Source organism: Bradysia coprophila, unplaced genomic scaffold (genome assembly GCF_014529535.1).
Source record: "Bradysia coprophila strain Holo2 unplaced genomic scaffold, BU_Bcop_v1 contig_232, whole genome shotgun sequence".
Taxonomy (NCBI): Eukaryota; Metazoa; Arthropoda; class Insecta; order Diptera; family Sciaridae; genus Bradysia; species Bradysia coprophila.
In genome coordinates, this window is record NW_023503493.1 from 10811841 (window position 1) to 10837814 (window position 25974).

The 25974-nt window shown below is 34.3% G+C and overlaps 1 protein-coding gene across 5 annotated transcripts in view; it reads left to right on the plus strand.

Moving 5' to 3' along the window:
- Positions 1 to 25974, plus strand: part of LOC119076567 (integrin alpha-PS2) — a 56909-nt gene that overhangs the window by 25076 nt on the left and 5859 nt on the right. For 4 of the 5 annotated variants that reach the window (XM_037183357.1, XM_037183358.1, XM_037183355.1 and 1 more), the window contains exons 5-11: positions 6710 to 6839; positions 12864 to 12925; positions 19762 to 19810; positions 22150 to 22221; positions 24902 to 25287; positions 25349 to 25689; positions 25755 to 25921. In XM_037183357.1, coding sequence (XP_037039252.1) covers positions 6710 to 6839; positions 12864 to 12925; positions 19762 to 19810; positions 22150 to 22221; positions 24902 to 25287; positions 25349 to 25689; positions 25755 to 25921 — 1207 coding nt within the window. The remainder of the gene's footprint in view (positions 1 to 6709; positions 6840 to 12863; positions 12926 to 19761; positions 19811 to 22149; positions 22222 to 24901; positions 25288 to 25348; positions 25690 to 25754; positions 25922 to 25974) is intronic. The other variant, XM_037183359.1, reaches the window with a different exon arrangement.

Here is a 25974-nt window from a genome sequence, read left to right on the forward strand (position 1 = left end):
CTGCATATGATCAGTATTACTATCTGGTCTATTACTTCCATTGATCAAAGTAATTTTAATCTGTTGATTTCAAATCTTGTACTTCAATTTTCTTAACATGCATTTTTCTATTTAAATGATCATATTACCCAGAGTATGCCATTATTTTTCTCGTCGTTGTCGATAACAGATGAATAGCCGATTGTGGACTACCAAACTGCTGTGACTACCGAATCTATTACTTCGCTTGATGTAAATATTTTCAACAAATGCCATTTCTTTTACTTCATGAGTTTTAACTTAAACTTTGCTATATAAGAACGTGTGAGCCAAAGCTAATCGCTTATATTCGTCTGTCGCTGTCGATAACAGATGAAACGTGGATATTTCATGATTGCTATAAATTTTAATTTTTGTAAGGTCTCGTTTCTTTCTTCGGTTTTATTTGTTCCACACGTATTCCACAACATAGAAATAACGCTCTTCTTTACGTTTATTCAATTCCACACGTAAGTGTGAGTGAAACGACTCTCCTCTTTACGCTTCTTTTGCTGACAACATGTGGAACAATTAAAGCTTTAGAATGCTAACCAAGTAATAGAACTTGATACAAATGAATACATTCGAAATGCATTCTGAACTGATTTCATAAAGTAGGCATTCAGAATGCATTTCAAACTCATTTCAACACATTTTTACAAAGAGAATGAAATGAGAATGAAATGACAACAAGCAATAGATTTGTTGTCATTTCATATTTTTTGTGGGATGACGAGGTCTATTTATATTTTTTACATATGTTATCGATGCAGTCTACTCACATATTTAGTCAGCTTTAAAACAAGAAATACTAAATTACATTAATCTTATAGAAACGGCTAGTCATTTGTTATCTACCACGATTAGTTGTGATAAATTGTAAAGAAATTGAAGAAATCTGAGAGAGGAGGTCAATGTGGTACACAAGGCGCTGTAATATTTAATTTACATGAAGAGCTAATTTCCAATTTGTTCTCTACTGTTCGTTTAACCCTGTCTTTGATGGTCGTTTGCGCTTTTGTTGTTAACGATTTACTTTTAATTAAAAGCTTGTTGACGTAACGGAAATATTTAAACGTACTGTAAAGATACGAGCGGTTCGCCGTTTTCTGTTCATTTCAATTTCGAAAAGGTAATTTAGCTACATTGGACTGGCTAAATTGACCTCTCAACCCAGAAGATAATATAACATAATTCAATCGTTTGCAAACTCAGCGGTAAAGGTCGTATACAAATTTATGGAGGGAATGTGCAGAACATGTTTTTGTACTTCGATGGAAACTATTTTCACTATACTTACTCTCGAAAACATAACACAAAAATATAGTCGGGTCCATTAATGTTTTATGTATGAGCCTCTTATATTCCGATGCATGCGGATAGGCAAAACATGTATGCCATGTGCAGAGCTGTTCAATTTTTCGTTTGTAAAACTCAAAAACATATTTCTTTCGACATGTCCTTTGTATGCAGAGAAGATAATGTCTTAACCGATTGGTGATTTTTTTTCTTTCTTTTGCTTGCCTTCTCAACTTCATGTTGAAAAATTAATGCAATTCACCATTTAAGGAACAATATTGCGATTTTCTTGAAATTTATGTATGTTATAAACATATTGACAAGGACGTAGACGATGTAGGTTTTGAACAGAACAATGAAACTGAGAGAATCTACTTATTCATAAATTCATCTTATTACTGGGTTGGGATTAGGTTGATCTTCTTAATTTATAGGCTTAAACTTCCTCAGTGTATAAGCTAATCAAAAATTCAACATCTAAGTATTTATTTTGAGAATTTGATAGAGAATCTTTTACTTCACTATCTTCAACATTCGTTTTGAAGAGCACACTATACAGAGCTCGTCGTTTATTTTCCTCATTGTATTCAATAACAGCGTCCTGCAAAAGGTTGGTTAATATATATCTCGTTCAATGCAGTCACCTTTAGCTCGGCTCAAAAAAAGACTAGTCCCTTTTTAAAATAAGATGATGATGATGATACTGAATCTTTGCTTTTCTTTTCTACCAATATCCTCAAACTCAACATATTGAACATCGATTCTGAAAGATAAGTTTCGAAAGAGGTATAGCCACCGGTCATTCAAAGCTTCGTAATATTATCCATATGGAATTTGGACCACGCACTTTTGACTTTGAGTCTACTGTTTCAACTTCGAATCGAATTTCCGTTCATCTTTTCCGTACAGCGACAACAATAGAATGCAGGGACTATTTTTGGGAAAATACTTTCCCATATTTTTCAATTTACAAACACACACATGCGTAGACAGTTAAATCCGTATAGTCAGTTTTGTTTGTATGAGTGAATCAGTTGAAGTAAACTTAGACTGAAATTTGATTGCCCTTTGCTATATGGGATAAGTCAAGAAAATGTGGAAGAAAACGGAAAATTATTTTTTCAAAAAATGTCCCTGATAGGAAATCGCAACCTTTTGCAGCGAAAAATAGCTATTCGAGAACATGTTTGAAACACTCTCATTTAATCCGATCTATTCCATACTATTTTGAACTCTTCATTCTTTATAAACGCCAAATATTTCATTCCGTCACTGGTTCTCGATAACAGCAGAGGTCAATCGCGTATATAAACAAATAAAAAATAAAAAAACGGGAGGGAAAAAAGTACAAAAAAATTGCTTTTGTTTGTAAAACTGCATAATTCGTCGAGTATGTGCATTTCGAATTGGAATGTATTTTATAGTGGTTTCTTTGGCTGGAAACATACTGAAAAGATATCTTATAATTCAATCTTTTTGACAAATTGATGGTCGCCGCCATGGCATGCGATTAAAGGTTTTTTTTTTCTTCGTCTTCGTTTTGTTTTTAAATTTTATTGTTTCATTTTGTAGTAGCTATTTTGACCGTGTGACAAAATTTAAAACGGTTTTGTATTTTTCGAATGCGTAGAATATTTTATAGGAGAAGATGTAGTCCGAATAAGAAATTTGTTGACCGAAAAAAAAGGGAAACAATAAAAATTTCTTGTTAAATAAAATATTGACCTAAGCCAATCGTTTCGATAAAACAAAGCATTTTGACCTTGACATTGATATAGGATTTTCATCATTCATCATACTAAAAGGCACACCTCAATACAAAAAAAATGTATTTCCCTTGCATCAATGTACAACGATTTTTAGTATCTACCTTCACGATACTGTAAGTTTTCCGTTGAAAAGGTCGCGATAAAAACATAAACCTCAATTCAGTTGTTCACTCATCATAACGAGAAAAAGTAATAAGCAAATTGGTTCGTCGAACAGGCGGTAAAACATGTTCACATAAAATAAAATGTCTACGTTGGGTAATTGATTGTTGGCAGAGTCAACTGCGCATCCACTTTGTGTTTCATAAACTTTGATGTTATCGACTGAAATCTTTATTAGTTCTTGATATTTATTAAACAATAAGTTGATACTCATTCAATTGAATCGATTTAAGGTGCGGAAAATTTTTGCTATGATTTGCCAGAAACAAAAATAGGAACAACACCGCGAAGAATTTATTGAGAGTTGATGTGTTGTGTGTTCGGTTGGTTTGTTGGGTAAAAATACAACACGTTTTAAACATCTTTTTGTTTAGGTCACGAAATTGAGTATAGCTGTTGAGTTCTTAGATGGTACTATTGTCTGATTGTGTTTGAGACCACCAACTAAACAATTTTGAGGGCTAAAACTTGAGCACTCCGAAACTCACTGGAATATCGACATAAAACATAGCTAACGCCGACCCGTACGAAACACCTATTCGTATCAAAAGCCTTTAATGTGAAACTCTTCATTTCTCTTACTTCATTTTCTTCTCTGCTGAAAAACTATTCTTCCTTTTAAATCACTTACATTATCCACTCTTTGCCTTGTTATCATATACAATTAAATTGCCGGAGGCAATATAGACAGCCCCGTACGAAATCAAATTTCATAAATTCCTATTTAAACAGCTATATACCGCTATATTTACCTATATTTCACTGTAAATAAACATTTCACAGAGGAATATGCTATTATATAGCTCTATATGCCTGTATATAGCTCAATATAGCTGTATATAGGTATATATAGATGTCCATATATGGAATCCCTGAAACCCCTCACACTTAACACATTATTTCCATGTTAACAGAAACTCTCTAAGCATCATTTTTCCCACTTTATATTGTTTTACTAAAATCCAATATGGCCGCCGGCAGCCATTTTGTTAGGAGACCGGAAATAGTACCGACGCTTTACATTCGTTAATACCTTTCAAACAAAAAAAAATTCATGAAATTCGGTCAAAATTTACTCGAGATATTGTCAAAATACACCACGTTCACTGTACTTCCGAGTAGCCAGATAAGAGCTCACTCCAAGAGACCTAGCTCACGCTCCGGAGAACATAATTTCATAAACTTTTTTTTCCCTGATTGGTACGGTCAATACCTATCTAATAAAGCTAAAACGAACGAAATATGTTCAAAAACTGCTTGCCGCCCTGTGCCTGTTTCACACCAAGGGGTCTAACTCACAAGTCGGTCATCCGATTTCCATAAACTTTTTTTTTGTCGATCGGTATTGTAAATATCTTTCATTCGATGTATCATTTACGAGTATAGCGTTTATATGTCCGGAGATATCTTCGAAAAACCGTAAAGCACTTATTGGGCCCCAGCTCAGGAGGGGTCGATCCAAAATCACTCATCTTCGAACTTAGCCTGTCTTTTGACATTACCAAACGGGGAAAAAAAGAATTTTCAAAATCGGATGCGTTTTACTCAAGTTATCGTGCAGACAGACAGACGGACGGACGGACAGACAGATGGACATTTTTTTTTTCGCGGATTTGGCATCTCTAGACAACCACAATAGGTTTCCCCTTACTCAGGGAGTCCAATTCGACGTGTTACAAACGTATGCGTAAACCTATAAGACCCCAGTACTTCGTACGGGTCTAAAAATTTGTATAACAATGGGGGATAGAAGTTTTAGCAGACCCATATTGTTGGATTAAACTTGATTTTAAAAGAGAAATATTTTTTATAAAAAATGTCGATAATTATGTAGCCCTTGCTACAGGGCAACTCAAAAAAACTTAAATATTGATCGCTGAACGGATCGTAGAGTCATACTTTGTGAGCAATTTTTTTTTAAATAAACTGTGTGCTTAAACTGTGTGTGAGGCTGTATGCCTCAACATGGAACAATTTTTTACTTAGAATCATATTTTGAGTCGAATTTGGCAAACATCAATTCGCCATTCGGTTCGGAGGCCATGTCATCGAAAAACACATGACTGACACATGTACAAACTTTTTGCGTCAGGTTAGACTTATCCAACGAAACCAATTTAAAACAAACAAAACAATTCTGATATTTCCAAGTAAAAATTTAAATTCTAAGGTTGACTTGTGAGTTTTGGTCTCTTTTAATTTGAGAATTTTTTTTTATACTGCTTCCAACGAACATCATGCGCACGCATCTATAAAATGCGAATTTTATTATTCAGCATGAAATTTCTTTATCTATATCGTCATCACCTTTTCATGGGTCAGAAGTCATACGCAGCAGTTTAGCAATGCTAGGAGAAAATTTTGGATTTTTTTGTAGAACATTTATCATGTTTCGGTACTAAACAAGGGGTAATCGAAAAATTGGGGACCGATTTTATGTCGATTTGCAAGAGAAAACACTAAAATCGTTTGGAGAACACTTGCAAGATTTCTGACCTTTAACCTGTTACATGCGGCAAGCATATGACCAGTCTATTACTTCCATCGATCAAAGTATTTTTAATCGGATGACTTCAAATCTTGTACTTCATTTTTTTAAACCATATAAAGCAACGTCGTCGTCGTCGTCGTTATCGATAACAGATGAATAGCCGTATGTGACAGGTTAAGAAACTTGCACCGATCATCGTAAATCCTTATGAATTGAGATAAACAAATCATTGAAAGCTTATTATCCATCCTCAAAAATTCCTTCATTCGGACTGGGAATCTCTCAACGCAAACCCACAATAATTCGAAATTAATCAAAAAATAATCAATTCAAATTGTGCTTGAAATTTTCTCTTAAATCATCAAAATGAAAATGCATTTTAAACACTTCGATTGACTAGCTGACAAACAAAACTGGAATATTTTACAAACACATCAGGTCAAAAGTGAATTTATTATCGGAGATTATTATAGAGTAACGCATCTTGAAAAATAATCGTAAATGACATCGTTGATACCCACATCCGTATGGTTAACTATATATAATTCATACACTTTGTCAGCTTTATAGATGTAATTTGACAGTATGGTCTTACAATATGCATTAATATCGCCACACCAGTGAATAATATTGTTTCCAATACAGTGTATGTTGTGACCTCAATTGACCCAATGTGATGCCCAATTTAGTAATTTTTATCTTCGTACCACTTAACCGTATGTTCAGTGGTCAGTCATCGACTCTTTTTGGGATTTTTTTACCCATATTTTCCTGAGTTTTCCCACATTTTCCTTAATTTTCTCATAAAGTCCTTTTGGGATAATTTGGATAAAATGTAGGAAAATGTGCGGAAATGTTTTCCCAAAAATAGTCTCTGGTTTCAGTCGACATTTTAGTGAATTTGTTCAATGTTTTCAACCTTGCACGATGCTTCAACTAAAGTCCCAATTTTTCTTTTTTCAATTTTCAGGCTTGTGCTCCACGATACGTTTTCCACACGATGAACCCAAGAAAAGTCGAAAGAGTGGAACCAGTTGGAACATGCTTTTTGGTGAAGAACAATTTCCAAGATGTTACTCAATATTCTCCGTGTAGAACAAGTGAGTATATTATCCATCCACACAAGAGACAGAGTTTAAAATTGAACAGAAAATAGTTTCGTCATCGTGGTACTGAAGCACTGAATGATCTAATGCCAATAATCGGTCTATTTAAATTATTAATTTATGCACAATACATTTATAGTGGTTACGATACCAAAAATAACCCACACACAACATTTTTTTTCCGAATAATAAAGTTAATTCAAGATTGAGACTTGAAGGTGGCCATATGGTGATTCAATGTAAATTCTGCCTTCTGATTGTATGGTGTGTAGTGGTAGAGACAAAATATATTGATATTAAATGGCAACTTAAATATGATTTCATATAAAATAGTCAGTTTAACGGTTCACGCACACATACAGTCGTATTATACGAATCGTGTAGTTAAGTTGTTTCTTTTACGATTTTATTGCTAATTTAGGTCGGGAAGTTAACAATCGGTCGCTCAGTTTACATTGTCAAACGGCAGCGATGAATTTTGATTTAAATAGAAATATGACAACGCACAATCATAAGAGTGACACGTTTTAATTATGTTCGCTTCCGTTTTATATGGTCTGGCGTCTAATGCATCAGCATAATTTTTGAAATGTGGCCGTCATTTCCTTAGAGAATTTTTTCTTGATTATTTTGGGCATATGTCATATAAACTGCAGGAAATCGTTAATGATCCTTGTTGGAAAGTTTTACGATTCAAGGATGGTGTACAGTAATTAGAGGAAGCGTGAGCGGTTACTTACCGTTTTTCTTTTTTTGCATTTTCGTTACAGTGTTTAAGAGGAACACTTACAATTAGGACCATATACCAGGCAAACCTTAATGAATGACTCCCGGTTGAATGAATACAATTTACCAAGAATCTTCAGAGAAAAGAATTGGGTTAAAACGGATTATTATCTGTTATCGACAGCAATGACAAAAATAAGCAATGATCCCCTCGTAATGTGGTCTTATATGTAGAGAGAAAAGTATGTTAAAATGAATGAAGTAGAAGATTTTGTTTCAAACAATAGGTGACTTTTTGAACGAAGGAACTAACAGATTTATAGATTTAATATGTCAATACATTTGCACTTGCTGTAACATGAAAAACTAATTTAGACAAATCAAATTGAATTGACAGCTCAGGGAACAAAATGTTTATTTTTGTCCCTGCTCTATTTATTTTAAAGAAGAGACCGGGAAAAAAGTAAATAATTTTTCCACTGAATTATGGTATAGCATCTAGACAAAGCTTTGTTTTCATCGACGCAAAGCACGACGGTAAGCAAAAAATTGTTTTACCGTATGCCTCCAAAATGAGTCTAAATTAGTCTAAACCTCGAAATTTACAGACGCCTTTAAAAATCATACGAGACGCCTGATCTTCGATTTTACACTGTTTCAAGACATATAGTTCAAGGACAGGACAGTTCAAACGAATTCTTTCGTATCGCAGCCACACACGGCTTTAGTCAAGTTTTGAGCGGATGACAAAATGCGGTGATAGTATTCTGACAAAATTATTTTTATTAAAAAATCTGTCCATTTTGGGGACATACCGTAGATCAACTTTTTGCTTAGAATAACGATCTACGCCGTGAAGGTTAAAATGGTAGGCAAATTGTCAACTCTCACAGTAAAGTCCGCATTTGATTGGACAAGTAGTTAGTAATGGCAACGAGTGATAAATGCTTTTCTAGGCACTAGATGTGTCTCCCCGAGTTGTATACAACGTTCTTCACAATAAAACCAACGAAAGATTTACTTTCACTGAGCTGAGAAAAAAAAGGATTTTCGCAATGCACATTTGACAAATATTTACAAAGAAAGGAATGGGGTTGTTTTAGCCAAAAAATGTGAAATTGGCGAAATGACAATACAAAATGCGGTAAAATGTAATTATGGACTTGTATCAAAAATAACTATTTTACAAATAAAGGGTTTAAAATTGTCTCACCAAAATTAGAGACGAAGTGGACTTATATAATGTCGAACCGTGCTAATTCTCCAACAAAATTCAGAATCTGAATATAAGTACTTATGACTCGTGCATCGTGCTCGAATTAATCCATTTGATATCTGGTAACCCACCGCGACATAAAAAAAAAACATTTCCAAAACAATAGAGGCCCAGCATCTTTTCGGAAACGTTATTATATCGAAAACACATGTAGAACACACATTATAAAATGTTTCGTATATAAACGTCTTGTACTGGTCGGTAACCAAATATCATAATTTTTCGTTTGCATTCATCTTCAACGAATTGGATTATAAAAAATTCATTTTTTTTGTATTTGGGAACTATTAATGTAACATTTTATTATGCGCATTTTAAAATAGCCACAAGCGCATCAGCATAATAATACCTAAACGAATATTATGGGCTTTTCATCACGAAAAATATTGCATTCAGATAATAAAAAAAAAACGAAGAGACAAAAATAAAAAATTAAAACTGGCGATGCAATGCCATTTTTAGGTCTGCATATCGATATATAACTATACACACAATATAAAAGAACTCACGCATTATGGACGCATGCTGGTGATAAAAACGAGTAAAAATATATTTTCTTTCCTTTCATTCATTTTATGTTTTTAACTCTGACCATATGTGAACGAGCATAGTAAAACTTGCATCTTAATTTATTGGTGTATTGTTTGTAAATTTTATTTTTCGGAAAATATCATCATGTCCATGCGGAATGAAGACAGCCGGGGAGACATTAGGTATCGTATCGATGCAATCGTTTTCCTGTGTATCGACCTAAGGGTTTCTATGGCTGTGCGACTTTTTCGAATGCAATTCGTACAAAAATGTGCACGAGAGAAAAATTTGAATTTTACAACATTTTTATTTTTATGTTTTATTTATGCGCATCATTGAACGTTTCGTTGATGTTTTTTTTTTTCTTTTCCTCTTTTCCCATCTTTTGTCCATATTCAGAAACATGTGTTTCAATCTGTGGAAAAGACTGTTTTTTATGTTGTTAAAGATGACACAAAGTGATGCTTAACTGCAATTTGAATAAGATATTGAAGCCATTTGTTTATGGGCTTTTAGAGATTTGTATAGGTCGCTGCCTGTACGGTTTATTTCAATCAATACGTTCGTTTCGAATTACCATTTCAGTGGGTGAATTGCATGTATTAAACTGAGCGGTTTTGAATTGATTGTGCTTACAACGATGACAACGCATTTGAATGGGATTTGGATATTTATAATGGATAGGGGCCTGTAGCTTAAACGAATTTGAATGGAATTGATTTTTATGGAAAAATTAGATTCGATAGCATTAATCGATCAGTATTAATACTGTGACTTATTGTAAGAAACGTGACGATTAGCATCTTTAATCATTCACACTTGTAGAATCATGCAGTGCCTTGTAGGTTCTTTTTGTTATGATTTTAAGACGTACTTCGTGAATCATCTGATATGCATGTTTCCAAGACTCCGAGAGGCAAATTATCCAAAAGGAGGAGGAGGATTAAGGGAGCAACCAGAATTACGTAGAAGTTAGACAGGGTTGTGTTGGAGTTACGAGTGAGCGGTTGAGGAAGAGTTGCAAAATAAGGTATTACAGGTGGTTTGTCCTTGGCAAAGCCTAATTCGCTTTATGGAGCACGCAATTAACCATGATGGGATTTTGGTAAATTTGATCAGATTCAAGAAGTACTGTTGGCTTCAAAAGTATACAATGTTACAGTATACTATACATCCTTTAAGGATCGATGACCATGGATTATATTAGAAGACTAAAAACTGTTAGATTTTTGACTAGAAATTGTTCGTTCAACTAAAGTCGAATAATAAACCCCGGAAGTATAATTCACTCGTCTCTTCACCTAGTTGTCCCTCATTTACCCAGTCATCCCTAAACACAGTTTTTCGGGGCCATCGACAGGAACGTCAAAGAGTGCATATCAAGATATTTAACTTTTAGGGGTGATAGCTATTTCCAGAACCTGGATGTCAAAACGGCATTCGAGCGACACACGAAGGGCTTTTTGATTTTTGTTTCAATGAAGAACTTTTTACTGTTTGTAAAAAGGGCTTTTCCAGCCAGTTCGGCCCTGGTCATTGATAGATACTAAAGCAATACTGTAGCACTGACTCAACTTCGTAATTCAATCAAATGTTCGTAATTTAAAATCGGAGCAAATTTATTCGTTGAATTAACAAAATCTTGAAGGGCTCTAGGACTTATTAACCCCGGACAAAATAACTCCGGACAAAATAACCCGGACAAAATAACCCCGGTCAAAATAACCCCGATCAGGTCAGGACAAAATAACCCCTGGACTAAATGATGACGACATTGAAGGGGGGATACTCCCCCCTTCACCCCCCTCTGCGGGGGCTGCCGCCCCTCGACCCCGCTTTTTTATTTTTTTTTTATTTTCCACGGCCTGCGGCGCAGCATATAATCTATTAAATTATATCAATTATATACTTGAGTATATTCGAACATATCGACTATATACTCAAGTACATTCTAATATATCGACTATTAATTTGAATATATTGACTCTATACTCGAATATGTCTACTATCATCGAATATATGGACTACAACTATGTACTCGACTATATTCGAATATGTTGACTATATACTAGACTATCGTCGAATATGTCGACTAAGAACTAGACTATACTCGAATATATCGACTACATACTAGACTATCATCGAACATATCGACTATATACTCGATTTCATTCGAATATACCGACTATATTCGCATATATCAAATATAAACGACTATATTCGAATATATCAACTAAGTACTCCACTCCACTATATTCAAATATATCGACTAAGAACTAGACTATATTCGAATATATCGACTACATACTAGACTATCATCGAACATATCGACTATATACCCGATTACATTCGAATATACCGACTATATTCGCATATATCAAATATAAACGACTATGTTCGAATATATCAACTAAGTACTCCACTCCACTATATTCAAATATATCGACTAAGAACTAGACTATATTCGAATATATCGACTACGTACTAGACTATCATCGAACATATCGACTATATACCCGATTACATTCGAATATACCGACTATATTCGCATATATCAAATATAAACGACTATATTCGAATATGTCAACTAAGTACTCCACTCCACTATATTCGAATATATCGACTAAGAACTAGACTATATTCGAATATATCGACTACATACTAGTATGTATGTATCGCCTATATTCGCATATAGCAAACATGATCGATTATATTCGAATATATCGACTATATTCGCATATATCAAATATATTCGACAAGATACTCGAATATATTCGAATACATCCACTATGTACTCGACTATATTCGAACATATCGACCATGTACTCATGAATATTCGAATATATTGAGTGTATTGAAAATATTCGAGTAACTATATCGTTTTTTTTATTTGGGAGTTATTCTGTCCGGAGTTATTTTGTCCGGGTTATTTTGTCCGGGGTTATTTTGTCCAGGGGACATTATGTCCGGATTTATTTCGTCCGGGGTTATTTTGTCCGAACGCCCCAGTAGTACGTTCAACAACAAAAAAAAAAAAAAAAACGAGAAAAAGAATGAATGGAAAACTTAAAAAAAATTAATTCATCTGATAACTCACTCGATTCCGTATAATGCATTTAAATTGGATATAATAAATTCTAATCTCATTTTCTGTCCGAATAACTATTTGATGAAGTGACTTCAAACTACTTAATACACTTTTGTAGCTGAAAGATTTATGGTAAATAATATTTTCGAACAAATATTTCATTTGAGGGGGAGATTTGTGATAATTTTTTTTATTTATTTCTTATTATTGTGACAAGAAGGTCAACATTTTGATGGTCGAGTTAATAGCGTTAATTTGATTAAAATTACAAACAAATATAATCAAAAGCCGGTACTGGGTTGTACTGATTGTAGTTTAAAAAAAAATGAATTTTCATTTGTTGGTTCTGAGAGTGCTTGAAATTTCAATAAATTTTTTTTCTCCTTTTTCATTCAAGGTTTCTGGGGATATCACAGACAAGGTTCTTGCCAAGCCGGCATGAGTGCAGCACTCACTAAGGTAAGTGGAAATTTGAAATGATTTATTAAGATTTCCGTTTCACCACCTCAATGGAGGTCTGCACTTTTTTATCGCGTATCGTTGTCGTTTCTTAAAATTGGTTAATATTATACGGAAAAATAAATGGGTGTACGGAGGTATGGAATATTCTGTGCTGCAGATGTCACAAATATAACATCTGCAATAAATTCGAAACGATTTTAAGGAGTTGAAACATTTATACATATTTCGTTCTTCGGTCGTCTAGTCTGGCGAGTCTTTCATCTCATTTTCTCAGTGTATATTGAGTGAAGGTCTGAAATTGTCAGAATCTGTGTTTATTACCTTTGCACATGGAGCAGTCAGATCATTTTTGAATCTGTTACTTCATTTGATCTACGCATCATCAATCGATGGAAACAAAATCTTTTACTTCTTTTGTTTAAACATACCATTTGTTATATAGAAGACCTTATTAAAACGGGCTCATCGCTAATTTCTCTCGTCGCTGAGAGTATCGTAGAATAGTATATTGTGTATCTGGTGTATCTGGCTCCGCTCATAAGGAAAATTTGGACTGATGTTGAAAAAATCAACATTTCAAAACACGATGCTATCTGCAAACCGAGTGCCACAATAGACGAAAAACAATTCGAAATTTTATACAGAAATCACTCAATAAAAATCATTATTAATATAATGCCACGTTCGCTAGTTGATAAACCCGAGGTCTGGAGTGCAAATCCAGTGAAGATTGAATGACTTCTTCTTCGAAGAATATTTTGAATTATAACTACTTTTCAAGTAAACTGACAACAACAGTGCGGAAATGAAAAATCAGTGTGCAAATGAAAAAGCAGTGTAATATAAAATTTCAGTGCGGAAAAATCTTACATTTCCACACTCAAATGTGTTACAGAAAATCGGATGCAGAAAATCTTTTACTTCATTTAACTTATCATATTTTGACAAGTAAATAAGAACTAATTCGATCGGTTGCAGAGAATCTTTTACTTCATTCGTCTTAGGATCTATTGACAAGTAAATAAGAACTAATTCGCCCGTGATCATCATTTATTTTAGCCGTCGTTGTCGATAACAGATGGTATAGTTGTCCGTAAAAGATGGTATAGTTGTCCGTAAAAGGTCCTGTGACATTTTATTTCAGATCCAAACGTTCCCTTGATTTTTAAATCTCATTCCTTGAAACAACTTATCTCCCAAAGGATATTCACTCACAACCATGAATCAAATTTCAGTTCTCAATTTCCAATTGGAATTCTTGGATGATAATCTGTATACATACCACAACAACTAGACTATGTGAATACTATCCATCGTACAGACGTTCGCTGTAATGGCAAAAACATAAATCTATTTCAAAAGAGTATTGTCTTTGTATAACCAGATGAACAAGATAACATGCAAGACCATTAATCGTGTCATTTTATGTTGACATAATGTGCAGAATTTATTGCATTTTATTGATCTGCAACATCATCGAATAATAAAATATGTTTTTGATTTAAATATATAGAACCGAACGGTTTTGGTATGTATATATGTAATGTAAGCATATACCATCTCGTTCGACAGTGTAAAATTTCTGTAAATAATTTCTTTCATTGCAAATTGCCATTAAGACTACTTCTTCGTTTATAGTTACATGTTATGTACATCATCAGTATGTTATGCCGTGCCGATATATATTTACATATAGAAATAGGATGTTGTTTTGAAATAGAAATTCAACATCCGCTTTTTCATTATTGCCTCGGTAAAATGTATATTGACTTATGTGTGGGATATATATTTGGTATATATTTGGGGGGATAAACGTGCATCATGAATTTTGATAGTCATTGGCCCAAATAATTTTTGGATTCGAATTAACAACATAATCTTCTCTGGTTTTATGATGACTCATGCAGGTTATACGTAGTCGTAGGATAGGTTCAACCACACAGGAACTTTATTTATTGAGCTTACAAATGGCCTGTGTCATGATTTTTGTTTAATTTTTCATTATTCACGTAATTCGTAACTGTTCGCATAATTTGATGTAATTTATTACATTGATGAACATCCTTCGAAATACATTTTAAGAGTGATATCGCCAAAACTTGAACCAATTTTGGTGAAAATAAATACAATGGTTAGGCGATCCAGGCAAGCTATAGCTCGTTAGAATCGTCTTTCAATTCTAAGAAATAGGGATCTTTTAGTTTTTCTGTTAGTTTCCCAGTTTCGGAGTGAACTCTTGAAAAGTCATAGCATGTCAAGGGGTGGTGAAAACAGTTTTTTTGTGATAGCTCAAGATAGACATGTTTCTAAAAGTTGAAAATTTGTAGGAATATAGGCCTTTGGCAGACCTTCATAAAGAGTATAATCATCGGTATGGGCCGCCACCCGTTCTAGACTTATGACTCAAAATATGGTCAATGTTTGGTCAGTGCTACTGGCTTGCAACAGAATTTATCCGCGGAACTGACTATAGGGTGTTGTAGCTGGACTTACCCTCTTTCATTCCACGTATAAAAAACCCCAGATAAATTCTGTTGCAAGCCATAAAGTTAGTTGAAGTAAAATGTCGCTCCAGGAGACCCATATTTTTCAGTGTTTTCAACTTGTTTTTGGTCTTCAAACAGGCTGGAGCGATGGGAATGAAATAAACTAAATCAAAATTACATGTTCAGCTCGAAATTGTCCTGAACCGCGCGATCATTGGTCTTGAAAATGTTGCTTTCCTCCTTCTTCGTAGAAGGTGGAAAACCTCATTTCTTTTACTTCACAAAATGAACAGAAACTCAATTGCTTGCTACGAATATAGGTTTATTGTAAAGCAGAGATGCGCAGCGTTCGTTTACATATAAAAAACGTTATTTTACACACATTTCTATATTGTGTGACCTCTTGTGAAGCACAAATTACATCTTGAGTGACCATTTATTGACTGTAAACGAACGCTGCGCATCTCTGCTTTACAATAAACCTATATTCGTAGCAAGCAATTGAGTTTCTGTTAATTTTGTGAAGTAAAAGAAATGAGGTTTTCCACCTTCTACGAAGAAGGAGGAAAGCAACATTTTCAAGACCAATGATCGCTCGGTTCAAGACAATTTCGAGCTGAACATGTAATTTTGATTTAGTTTATTTGATTCCCATCGCTCCAGCCTGTTTGAAGACCAAAAACAAGTTGAAAACACTGAAAAATATGGATCTCCTGGAGCGACATTTTACTTCAACTAACTTTATGGCTTGCAACAGAATTTATCTGGGGTTTTTTATACGTGGAATGAAAGAGGGTAAGTCCAGCTACAACACCCTATAGTCAGTTCCGCGGATAAATTCTGTTGCAAGCCAGTAGCACTGACCAAACATTGACCATATTTTGAGTCATAAGTCTAGAACGGGTGGCGGCCCATACCGATGATTATACTCTTTATGAAGGTCTGCCAAAGGCCTATATTCCTACAAATTTTCTACTTTTAGAAACAAGTCTATCTTGAGCTATCACAAAAAAACTGTTTTCACCACCCCTTGACATGCTATGACTTTCCACGTGTTCAGTCCGAAAATGGGAAACTAACAGAAAAACTAAAAGATCCCTATTTCTTAGAATTGAAAGACGATTCAAACGAGCTATAGCTTGCCTGGATCGCCGAACCATTGTTTTCAAATTGGTTCAAGTTTTGGCGATATCACTCTTAAAGGATTTGGAGTGACGGTAGTCCTTCACAAAACGTTTGATATATGTGGACATTCATAAATCGACGATTTTGCCCTAGGGCCTCTACTTTAAACTAACTTCTTAAAGTTCTTAAAGTTCCGAAAGGTTCTTAAAAGTTCCCAAAAATTCTCAAAAGAGTTCTTAAAAATACTTACAAATTCTTAAAGTTCTTAAATGGCTAAGAGTTCCTAAAGTTACAAAAAATTCTTTAAAAAGTTATCAAAAATAGGAATAGCCTTCCACAGTTAAGGGTTAATTCACAGACCACGTATGCACATTAGGGAAGAGGCAATTTCAGATGAGAGCATGTGCTTCATAAATTTTCAAAAAATATCCACATTTTTGTGTGGCATAAGAGAGGAAGTGTAAAATTCATAATTTTTCGCGTGTGCGTGTGCACTTTGTAAATTTCCGTTCCCTAACCTTTCTGAAACGGAATCATCTGTTTTATTGACGGCAACGGTGAATTGACATACGGTTAGTGTGGTCTTCATAATGTTTAAACAAATGAGGTAAAAGATTTTACTCAACGCTACCCTTGAAATGTGTTCACACTTGACAAAAAACAATATTCGAAACAAGGTCGTAATCTACAATCATATCGAAAACTAGGCGATATTTTAAGCTTCTTAAAGATCTAAGCTATCAACAGTGTGGTTTTTAGTTAGAACAATCATTTTGTACTGTAGATCCTGACAAATTATGTACCAAAATGATCAAAATTCTGCAACGCACTCCCACTGGAACTGACACAAGCTGCCTGAAATGAATTCCCGTGTAGCTTTACGAGACAATTTACATAAATTTTACTTTGACAAATGGCCTGACTTATACGTTTAATATGCATGCCATTCATATGCAAAGACTGGTGTATGTTACACTCATCAATCCGAAATAAGTTACAGTGAATGAATGGCCGTCGTGTAAGAGGATTATAAGCGATCAAGCATTGTTGCACTACCTTTACATTTTTAATTCCCTCTTAATAGTCAAACAATTAATTTTTCGAATGAGCATCTGACAAACCATATAAACCCACCTCTATTGCACGTAAAATGCTGCTATTATACCGACTTTTATATCAAAATAAAAACGAAAAAAAAATTATAAAAATTAAGTTGAACATATGTGGACTGTGCACCGATATGCACAGAAACATATCTCAGTGATTCAGCATTTTAACTTAATGATTGATTGTGCACCGCATGCAGTAATTACGATCATTTTCTTCTATCCAAAATGAGATAATGTTACGCTTCACAGTCGAACAGTTCACACTACATTCAATATTATGGTATAGTTACACCAGTAATCGTATGAAGAGACATCGTGATTCGAAGACTAATTTTAAACGAAAGCAGCTCGAAAAAAAAACTCTTTCCTTTCTTCCACTTTTTTGGTTAATATTCTTCGGTGTTTTTTTCTTCGCCTCTTCGTCTTGTTGTTGTTTATAACAACCATTACGAATGTAAACAGTGAAAATCTTTTATCTAAAATTGTGTGTGTTATTTTTAGTGAATCTCAGAAAATTTCAGCTTTTTTTCGTTCGTGTTTCTGAGAGCATTATACACGTTGGGTACATATAATTCACTTAGATGTCGGCGGCAATTTATTTTTATTATGTTTTTTAATTGTTTATTTGGTACTCATTTGAGATTAAGGATTTAAGCATAAAAAAAATGACTGGGGAGAACTTTAAGAAGCAAAAACGTGTAATCTTAATGCAATCGGTGTGAAGACAATTTGCTGCTCGTAATTTGAGTAGCCAAGTGTTGCTTTAATATAGACTAAAAAGATTCTATTTGCATACACTTTCGAAGTTTCCTTTGTAAAATTTTTCTGGGGAGCGAATGTTTTTGAGTAACTTCAGTGATGCTTGAAGTGCAACTAAATCTTTTACACAAGATGCACAGTGTACACCAAGACCAAGAGGCTACTCAGAATCATTGCTCCAACTATATTAGCCAAGATATGGTACGCTGTCTCCTAGCGGATTTTTGTGATTATTTATTTTTTAAATCCAATTTCATCTCTTAACAACTCAACAACAATCGGATAATCATTTTGAATAATAACGAAATTCGTTGTAAAAGTTTGAAATTGCTGATGGATAGTCCTGCACTATGATCAACGTAGTCTTCTGCGACCGAAACATGTAACTCATTCGATAGAAAATGCCATCAACTTCACACAACGTGAAATTTAGTTGTTAATGGAAGAATGTTTCAAGCGTTTTCAAGCGTTTCAAGCGATTTTCTGTACTAGGTGTCAGTGTGGGTTCTATCGACATGTTGTCTTATACTTCAAAAGATCTACTAATTCAAGGGTTGTAGAAAGCTTATTTTTATGGTTAAGAATTATATCGCTGACAGGGAGAGAAACATGAAATTCGATTTCTGACTTGGGAGATGTTTTGGTTTGTAAATGATTCCACAAAAATCTCATTCAACAAATAAAAATCTAGATTTTTTATTTTAGAATTTCAAAAATTAAGAAAATGAAAATCTAGATTTTCTGTCATTTGTTCAACGAGACTATTACCATCAGTACGATTGAATCCGTTACTTATTTTGTTTAAAGTATCGTTCAGTCGAAAATCTTTTACTTCTTCAGTATTGTTATACGTTTTATAAGAGAACACTGGGTAGAGCTAATCGCCCATTTTTGCCGTCGTTGTTTATAACAGATGACTAGCAGTTTCTAAAAATTTGTTTTCTGACTTCTGCAATTCAAGAGGTTTTCAATTTTATATTTAGATCTACCCACGATGAGAAAGCGTGCTTTCGTGTTGTTCGTCGGTACATAAAAAGTCGAATATATCGTATGGTGGTCAAAACGTCAGATGGCGTGGGGCTGAGTCTTTATCCTCCGTTTTAGATACTTTTGTGTACTTCGGGGGATTCCCAATGGGCCTTTTGGATTTTTGTATGAGAATTTTTAATTTGTGGGCCTTTTTAAATTGAGTTGCATGGAGCCTCCGATGGGATTTTTCAAGCCAGTCCGGTACTGTTTATTTGTATATCTCCGGGACAAATCTGGAAATTTGAATTGTTCTATCCCTAACCGAAAGATTTTCAAGATCAGCAATCGTCCAAATAAATTCACTAAGAATATGCTTACATTTCAGAATGGAGATCGACTGTTTGTTGGTGCTCCTGGCAGCTGGTACTGGCAAGGTAATATAATTTTTGAAAAATCATTTTTTAATACAATCGGATCGAATGCATCTTTTATGTTTTTTTCCTTCAGTAATTTTGATTATTTTGTTCTCTGTATTTTATTTTCTATTATTTCCTTTTTATTATTATATTGAATGTCTCAGCATCCAGAATGGGAATGCTTGTATTTCCTTTTACATATTATTAGTTAGTCTATCGTTGATTTGAATTAATACCAAATCCTTTATTCAAAAGTCTCTCACTTGATCTTACTACCAAAATCTACAAATTAAAAGGAAATTGGTACACACACCCAACGCAATGCATCGCCCGCATATAGTGCGAAATTAAATTTTAAAATTTTTGCTCATCTTTCCAATTTATGTCCATGTTAATTGTATAATTTCAGCACTGAAGTTGTATACAATGAATAAGATAAATTGAAATTGGAATTTGAATCAGTCCACTTGTCACATTAGTCGAATTCCATCTGTGAGCATTCAGTTAAAAAAAGATAAAAATATGAAACATGTCGGTTAAAACAATGAACACAATCAGGCTTCTTTTTCTTCGTTTGTTCAACCCGATCAACGAGAATTAAATAAATTGCACAATTGACATCTTGGTTCGTCATCGCTTAATTGAATACATTTATTAGACGAGCTAGACAATTTCTATTTTTAAATGAATTTTACTCAAAATTGTACATTTCTACTGCTTTGGTAACTATAGTGAGTCAGTTGATTAATTAATTATTTTTTGTTTTTAAATTTTAATTGAGAATTTTATTGAATTATCCCCCATTCGTCGGTTAGTCAAATTAATATTTTGATTTTGTTGATTATTTTATTTAGATCGATCAAATTGACAATTAATGTGTATACTTTTAGCCATCCAATCAAACAAGTCACATCTTAAATTTTAATATTTTAAAACGGACGGATTGTAGCAAACTGAGATGGTAGGTTTCAGATTGGGCTTATTGTTCGGATTTTGTTTTTGTATGTCTTCAACAGCTCAGTCGACATTGCGCAGCAGATTAAAAACCGATTGTCAGACTTGTAAGCAAAACAAAGTTGATTGAATTGGTTCAAGCAGAGACTATTTTTGGGATAACATTCCCATCTTTTCTTTAATTTTCTCACATTTCCCCAAATTTTCCTAAATTTTTCGAATTTTACCAAAATTTTTTTTTTTGAAAAATTAGGGAGACCGTGTGAAAATCTAGGAAAATTTAAGAAAATAAGGAAGATGTTTTCCCGAAAATAGTTTTCGGGTTCAAGTCATGGTTAGTTGACCATAGAGCCTTTTCATGGCCTACCGGCAAATGCATTGTTGGGAAATACCAGTATTCGGGTGCTACTAATTTCGCTCCTAGTGCATAATAGAGGCAATAGGTTTATCATACAGCTTACCACCGAGCACTGCGAAAACAACACTGTATCAAAGGATCTAAAAATCGACGACCAAAGTCACCGAAATTAGTGAAATAATGATTCGCCTATAACCAGAACTAGTTGCACAATGCGATATTATTTCCTAGAACACCTCAAAATAAAGTTGGGACTTGTCGAAATAAGAACTTATTATTCTAATGCTAAAATCTCCTTCCTCGTACTTATTGTATACTTGAATACTATGCAGAAGACAGTTGAACGTCCAAATTTTCAAAGTTCCACCTCAATTTCAATCTTCCACTCAATGTCAAATGTATGATGATTTGAAAACATAGATTATCCTCGAAAAGTCTCTTTGGCCTTTCTCCTAAAAAAGGCCTACAGAATCCTTACCTAATATAGATGCCAAACGAGTAATCATCCAAATCTGCTATTTCGACTGTTCAAACTATTTTATAATGTTTGATCGAAAATCTTTTACTTCATATGTTTTAACACAACATTTTGCCAATATAGCAAGATACCTGCTGGAGTTCATTGCATATTTTTGTCGCTGTTGTCGACAGCAAATGACTAACCATTGTTTGTAAATGCTTAGAATAGCGTATTAGCCATCCCATTTTATTTTAAGTTAAGAAGGTCTTTTTAATAATTTCGAACAATGAAGCCATAAGAATTTTGCGAAAACTTTTTGTATCTACTGTCTCAGATGGTCGGTGATCTATTGCTACGATCTGTTCGTTTATATAGTAAACCAAAAAAAAATGTTTAACATTTTCAACGATTATTAATTAAATATTTACCTATTTTTGTATGCTCCAATCCTCATGCCTGCACCATACTTCTTGTGTTGAATATGAACCATGCATTATTATAAACCAAAAAAAAAACCTAAAATCCAATTAAATAAAAAAACATAAAACCAAACCAAAAAAAACACCAAACGAATAAAAATCACAGGACAAGGGTACTCAATAAATACGGAAGCTGTTTATCCATACAAGCCCCCACGATATGCGCAATTTGGCGAAGGTAACCACATCAACAAAATATGTTTTTTCTTAAAACAAAATTAAAAATTTTTTATTTTAATTGGAACATTGGATTTTCAAAATAAAACCGAACTAAAACCAGCCATCATTTTATACATTACCAAAACCTAAAAACATTTTACATAACAGCGAATACGTAACAACCATTAAAACGGTGTTATTTACCAAATAACTTTTACAGATGACGCGAAAGTTTTGGTGATTGAGCTTATGTTTTTTTCCTTTAGAATTAAAAAAAAAGTTGAAAAAATTTAAAAATCATAATTTTTTGTGGCATACAACGTGTTTTTTCTAGCATTAAAATTTGATGGATCACTAAAACAAAATTTGGCTTTGTGTGCAACATTTTTTTAATTTTATATTTCTTTCGACCTATCTTGTCACAATTTCATCGTTGCTTGTATTTGGATTCTTTTGCCGCGTGAATATTGTTTTTACTTCATATCACGTTTTATTTTAGAATTTAAGTCTCTCATTGATCGATCAAAACATTACTTTTGGTCTTTCGGTGCTAATTCTACGTTAAATGTCCTGGAAGAATCGTCATTGAAGTCATGCTAACATAGTAAAATGGTGATGTGAAATTAAAACCCAAAAATTTTTCTTTTTCGATTTTAATTTACAGGATTACCCAGACCAATGAGCTAATGAGAAATATAATGATTCACTCGCTGATTTTTTTCCTTAAATAAAATCAAACGCAGCTGTGTCGGATAACGATTTTAGGCCCAGGTCTAATTTTTTTGCAATCGAGAAGATTTACGACTAAAAACATAGCACTCCTCCTAGCATTGACACTGAAATAACAATCGTCACATTTGAAGACTTTAGTGATAAGATCTACCGCTTAATATTGGGTTCACTTATTCAACGAATCACCATAGAAGAAGAAGAAACCATAGAGCCATATTATTAGTATATTACTTCCGAGATTCCAAGTTGTTTATTTGATAAGTGGGGTGTTACAGCCCGACCCGAAGGGGAGGGCTGTATTCCCCACTTGTCAAATAACAAATTGGAACCTCGTAAGTACAATGCTTTACGTGATTAGGCAATGTAAATGAAAATGAAACATGCTGTAACACGTAAAAGATTATAGATACATGTGACGGACAATCGAGGCTTGCCGAGATTGCCTCTCATGTATCGATATCCTATTTAATCATATGAGCGAAAACGAGACAACAACAGTTTCACTTGTCAATAATTTCCATTTATCCATCTAGACAGCTGATTTATCCTTCTAGATAAATAAACGTGACGTCACAACATGGCGCCAAATTTATTTATCGGCCTTCAAATATTTTCTTTGTTAATGCTAGCAGCAGTGCTTTGAAAAATACAGCAGTTCTTGTGGTGGAACAATTAATTGGAATTTTAGTTAGCCTCCCCTGAAGTGGATTCTCAACATTATTGAAAAATCTGTCATTCCAAGCTAAAAGATTTGGGGCATCCGTTCCCCAGTTAATTTTTTTGTGCCTTGTGAGCTTTAACGTTTGATAGATTTCTATTAGCACATTGTGTTCGTTATTCAATGGAGCGAATTTTATGAATGATAATTATCTCACATTACTTACACTACTGAATGTACTGCAGCAGGAAATACTCAGTTTTATTGTATCATTCAGTTTCATTCTTAAATTGATACATTCTTTTCGCTTATCCAACTGAGTCTGAATATCGAACACATTCTCCTCGTTTGAAATAGTAGTAGAATTGTAATGGTACAAGGTAACGGTGAATTGGTATACTAACGCAAGAGAAGAAGTGCTTCAAATTTTCCATCTGAGTCTAATCTTACCGTATTGTCGACAATGTGGGAGAGTTAATCACCCAGAGTAGATAGTTAAGAACAATATTTTCCTCGAATATCCTTGTTATATGCTTAATAAGTTGCTTCTATAATTTTTGCTTTCGCATCTTAGTATAATTCGGCTGAGGCAAATTGACGCCCCAATCTCTATTCGGTTGAAGTTTGATATTTTCATACCAATCACAATACTTACACCGACGACAGTCATTGGCAGAAATGACAGCTCTGGAGTCTGATACTCTATTTAATTCAAGAGATTGATACAAAAATCTATTACTTCATCTGCTTCAATATTACGTTGTGTTATATATGACGGTCTTTAGGCAGAGTTCTCAAGTTGATTTTTGTTGTCACGGTCACAAATGTCGTTGACACAGAGCTCCTAAAATGCGGAATGTCAGAATTGTATCTACGACAAACGAATTCCAATCGTTAACTTTTCTGCAAATCGATCAAACATAAAAGTCCGTGCAGTTGTTTGTTGTCTGCAATAACTCTGCCACTTTGTCATTCTGCAAATATCAAAATTTCATACCAATCCTAACCCTATACGGTCCAGGCCTAATAAACTTTATAACAAAGAATGGACATTAATGCCATTTACCTCAACGCTTCTAGAAGGAGTATTTGTTCTCTTTCAAATAATGTTTTCCCTGCTTTATCCAGTTCTGATCATTTACCCAGTTTGCTTTTTCTGTAGCTTTTTGAAATTAATCTATGTAGCCTCAACCATTGGATGAACTTTTTTTTTGGCTCGGGGGCAGTGTAAATTGTACAATAAAAATCTGAAAAAAGAAACAAAAGAATTCTCAGCAAATCGACGGAATTGACACACCAATCCTTTCAGGACAAGCATATTCGCGCTCACTTAACAGCTCCTATTCGAAGGTGTGGTCAACAGGCGAAAGTACAGCCACCGAAGATGATTCATATCTCGGCTATTCAGCCGCTACGGGTGATTTTAATGGTGACGGAACAGAGGGTGTTGCAATTGGAATGCCGCGTGGAGGCGAATTGTTGGGCAAAGTACTTCTATACTCTTGGAACATGACCAATCAGCAGAATATTACGGGTGAACAAATTGGCGCATACTTCGGTTATTCGATATGTGTTGTCGATGTTGATGGTGATAATTATGAAGATTTGATCGTTGGTGCTCCCATGTATACGGAACCAAATAACGAAGGAAAATACGAAATGGGACGGGTGTACATCATCTTCCAGAATAAATACGTAAGGGGGACTGTAGTGATTGAGATGGAAAGATCGTTTCTTTATTGAATTTTCTTTTTAGAATAAATTCCAAGAAGTCGTGACCAGAGATGGCGTCAACTCGAGAGCAAGATTTGGCTTGGCTTTGACTTCGTTGAACGACATTAATCAGGATGGATATGGTGATTTTGCTGTTGGTGCACCATATGACGGTCCCAATGGTCGTGGAGCCGTTTACATTTATCACGGATCAGCCAGTGGACCTTTGGCTAAATATTCGCAAGTCATTTTTGCTGAAGACGTATCAGACACATATTTAACCACTTTCGGATTCTCTGTGTCGGGTGGTATCGATTTGGATGGCAATAGATATCCAGATATGGTCGTTGGTGCATACGATTCCAATAAAGTGGTCATTTTCAAGTGAGTGACCGTCGTGGAATTATTTTTTGGGGTTTTGCCTTTTTAACGAAACGATTCTGTTAAAGGTCTCGCCCAGTAGCGGTTATGGAAGCAACAACAGCATTTGAAACGGAGACGAAATTAATTTCGCTCGACGATAAGGGTTGCCGGATAAGAAGTGGAAGCAACGTCACTTGCACGGGAATAAATTCTTGTCTTAAATACAGCGGAGTGAATCTACCTCAATTTATCGGTATGAATTTGCTATTGGTGTATCTGTAGTGTGCATCATACTCATTTGTTTCC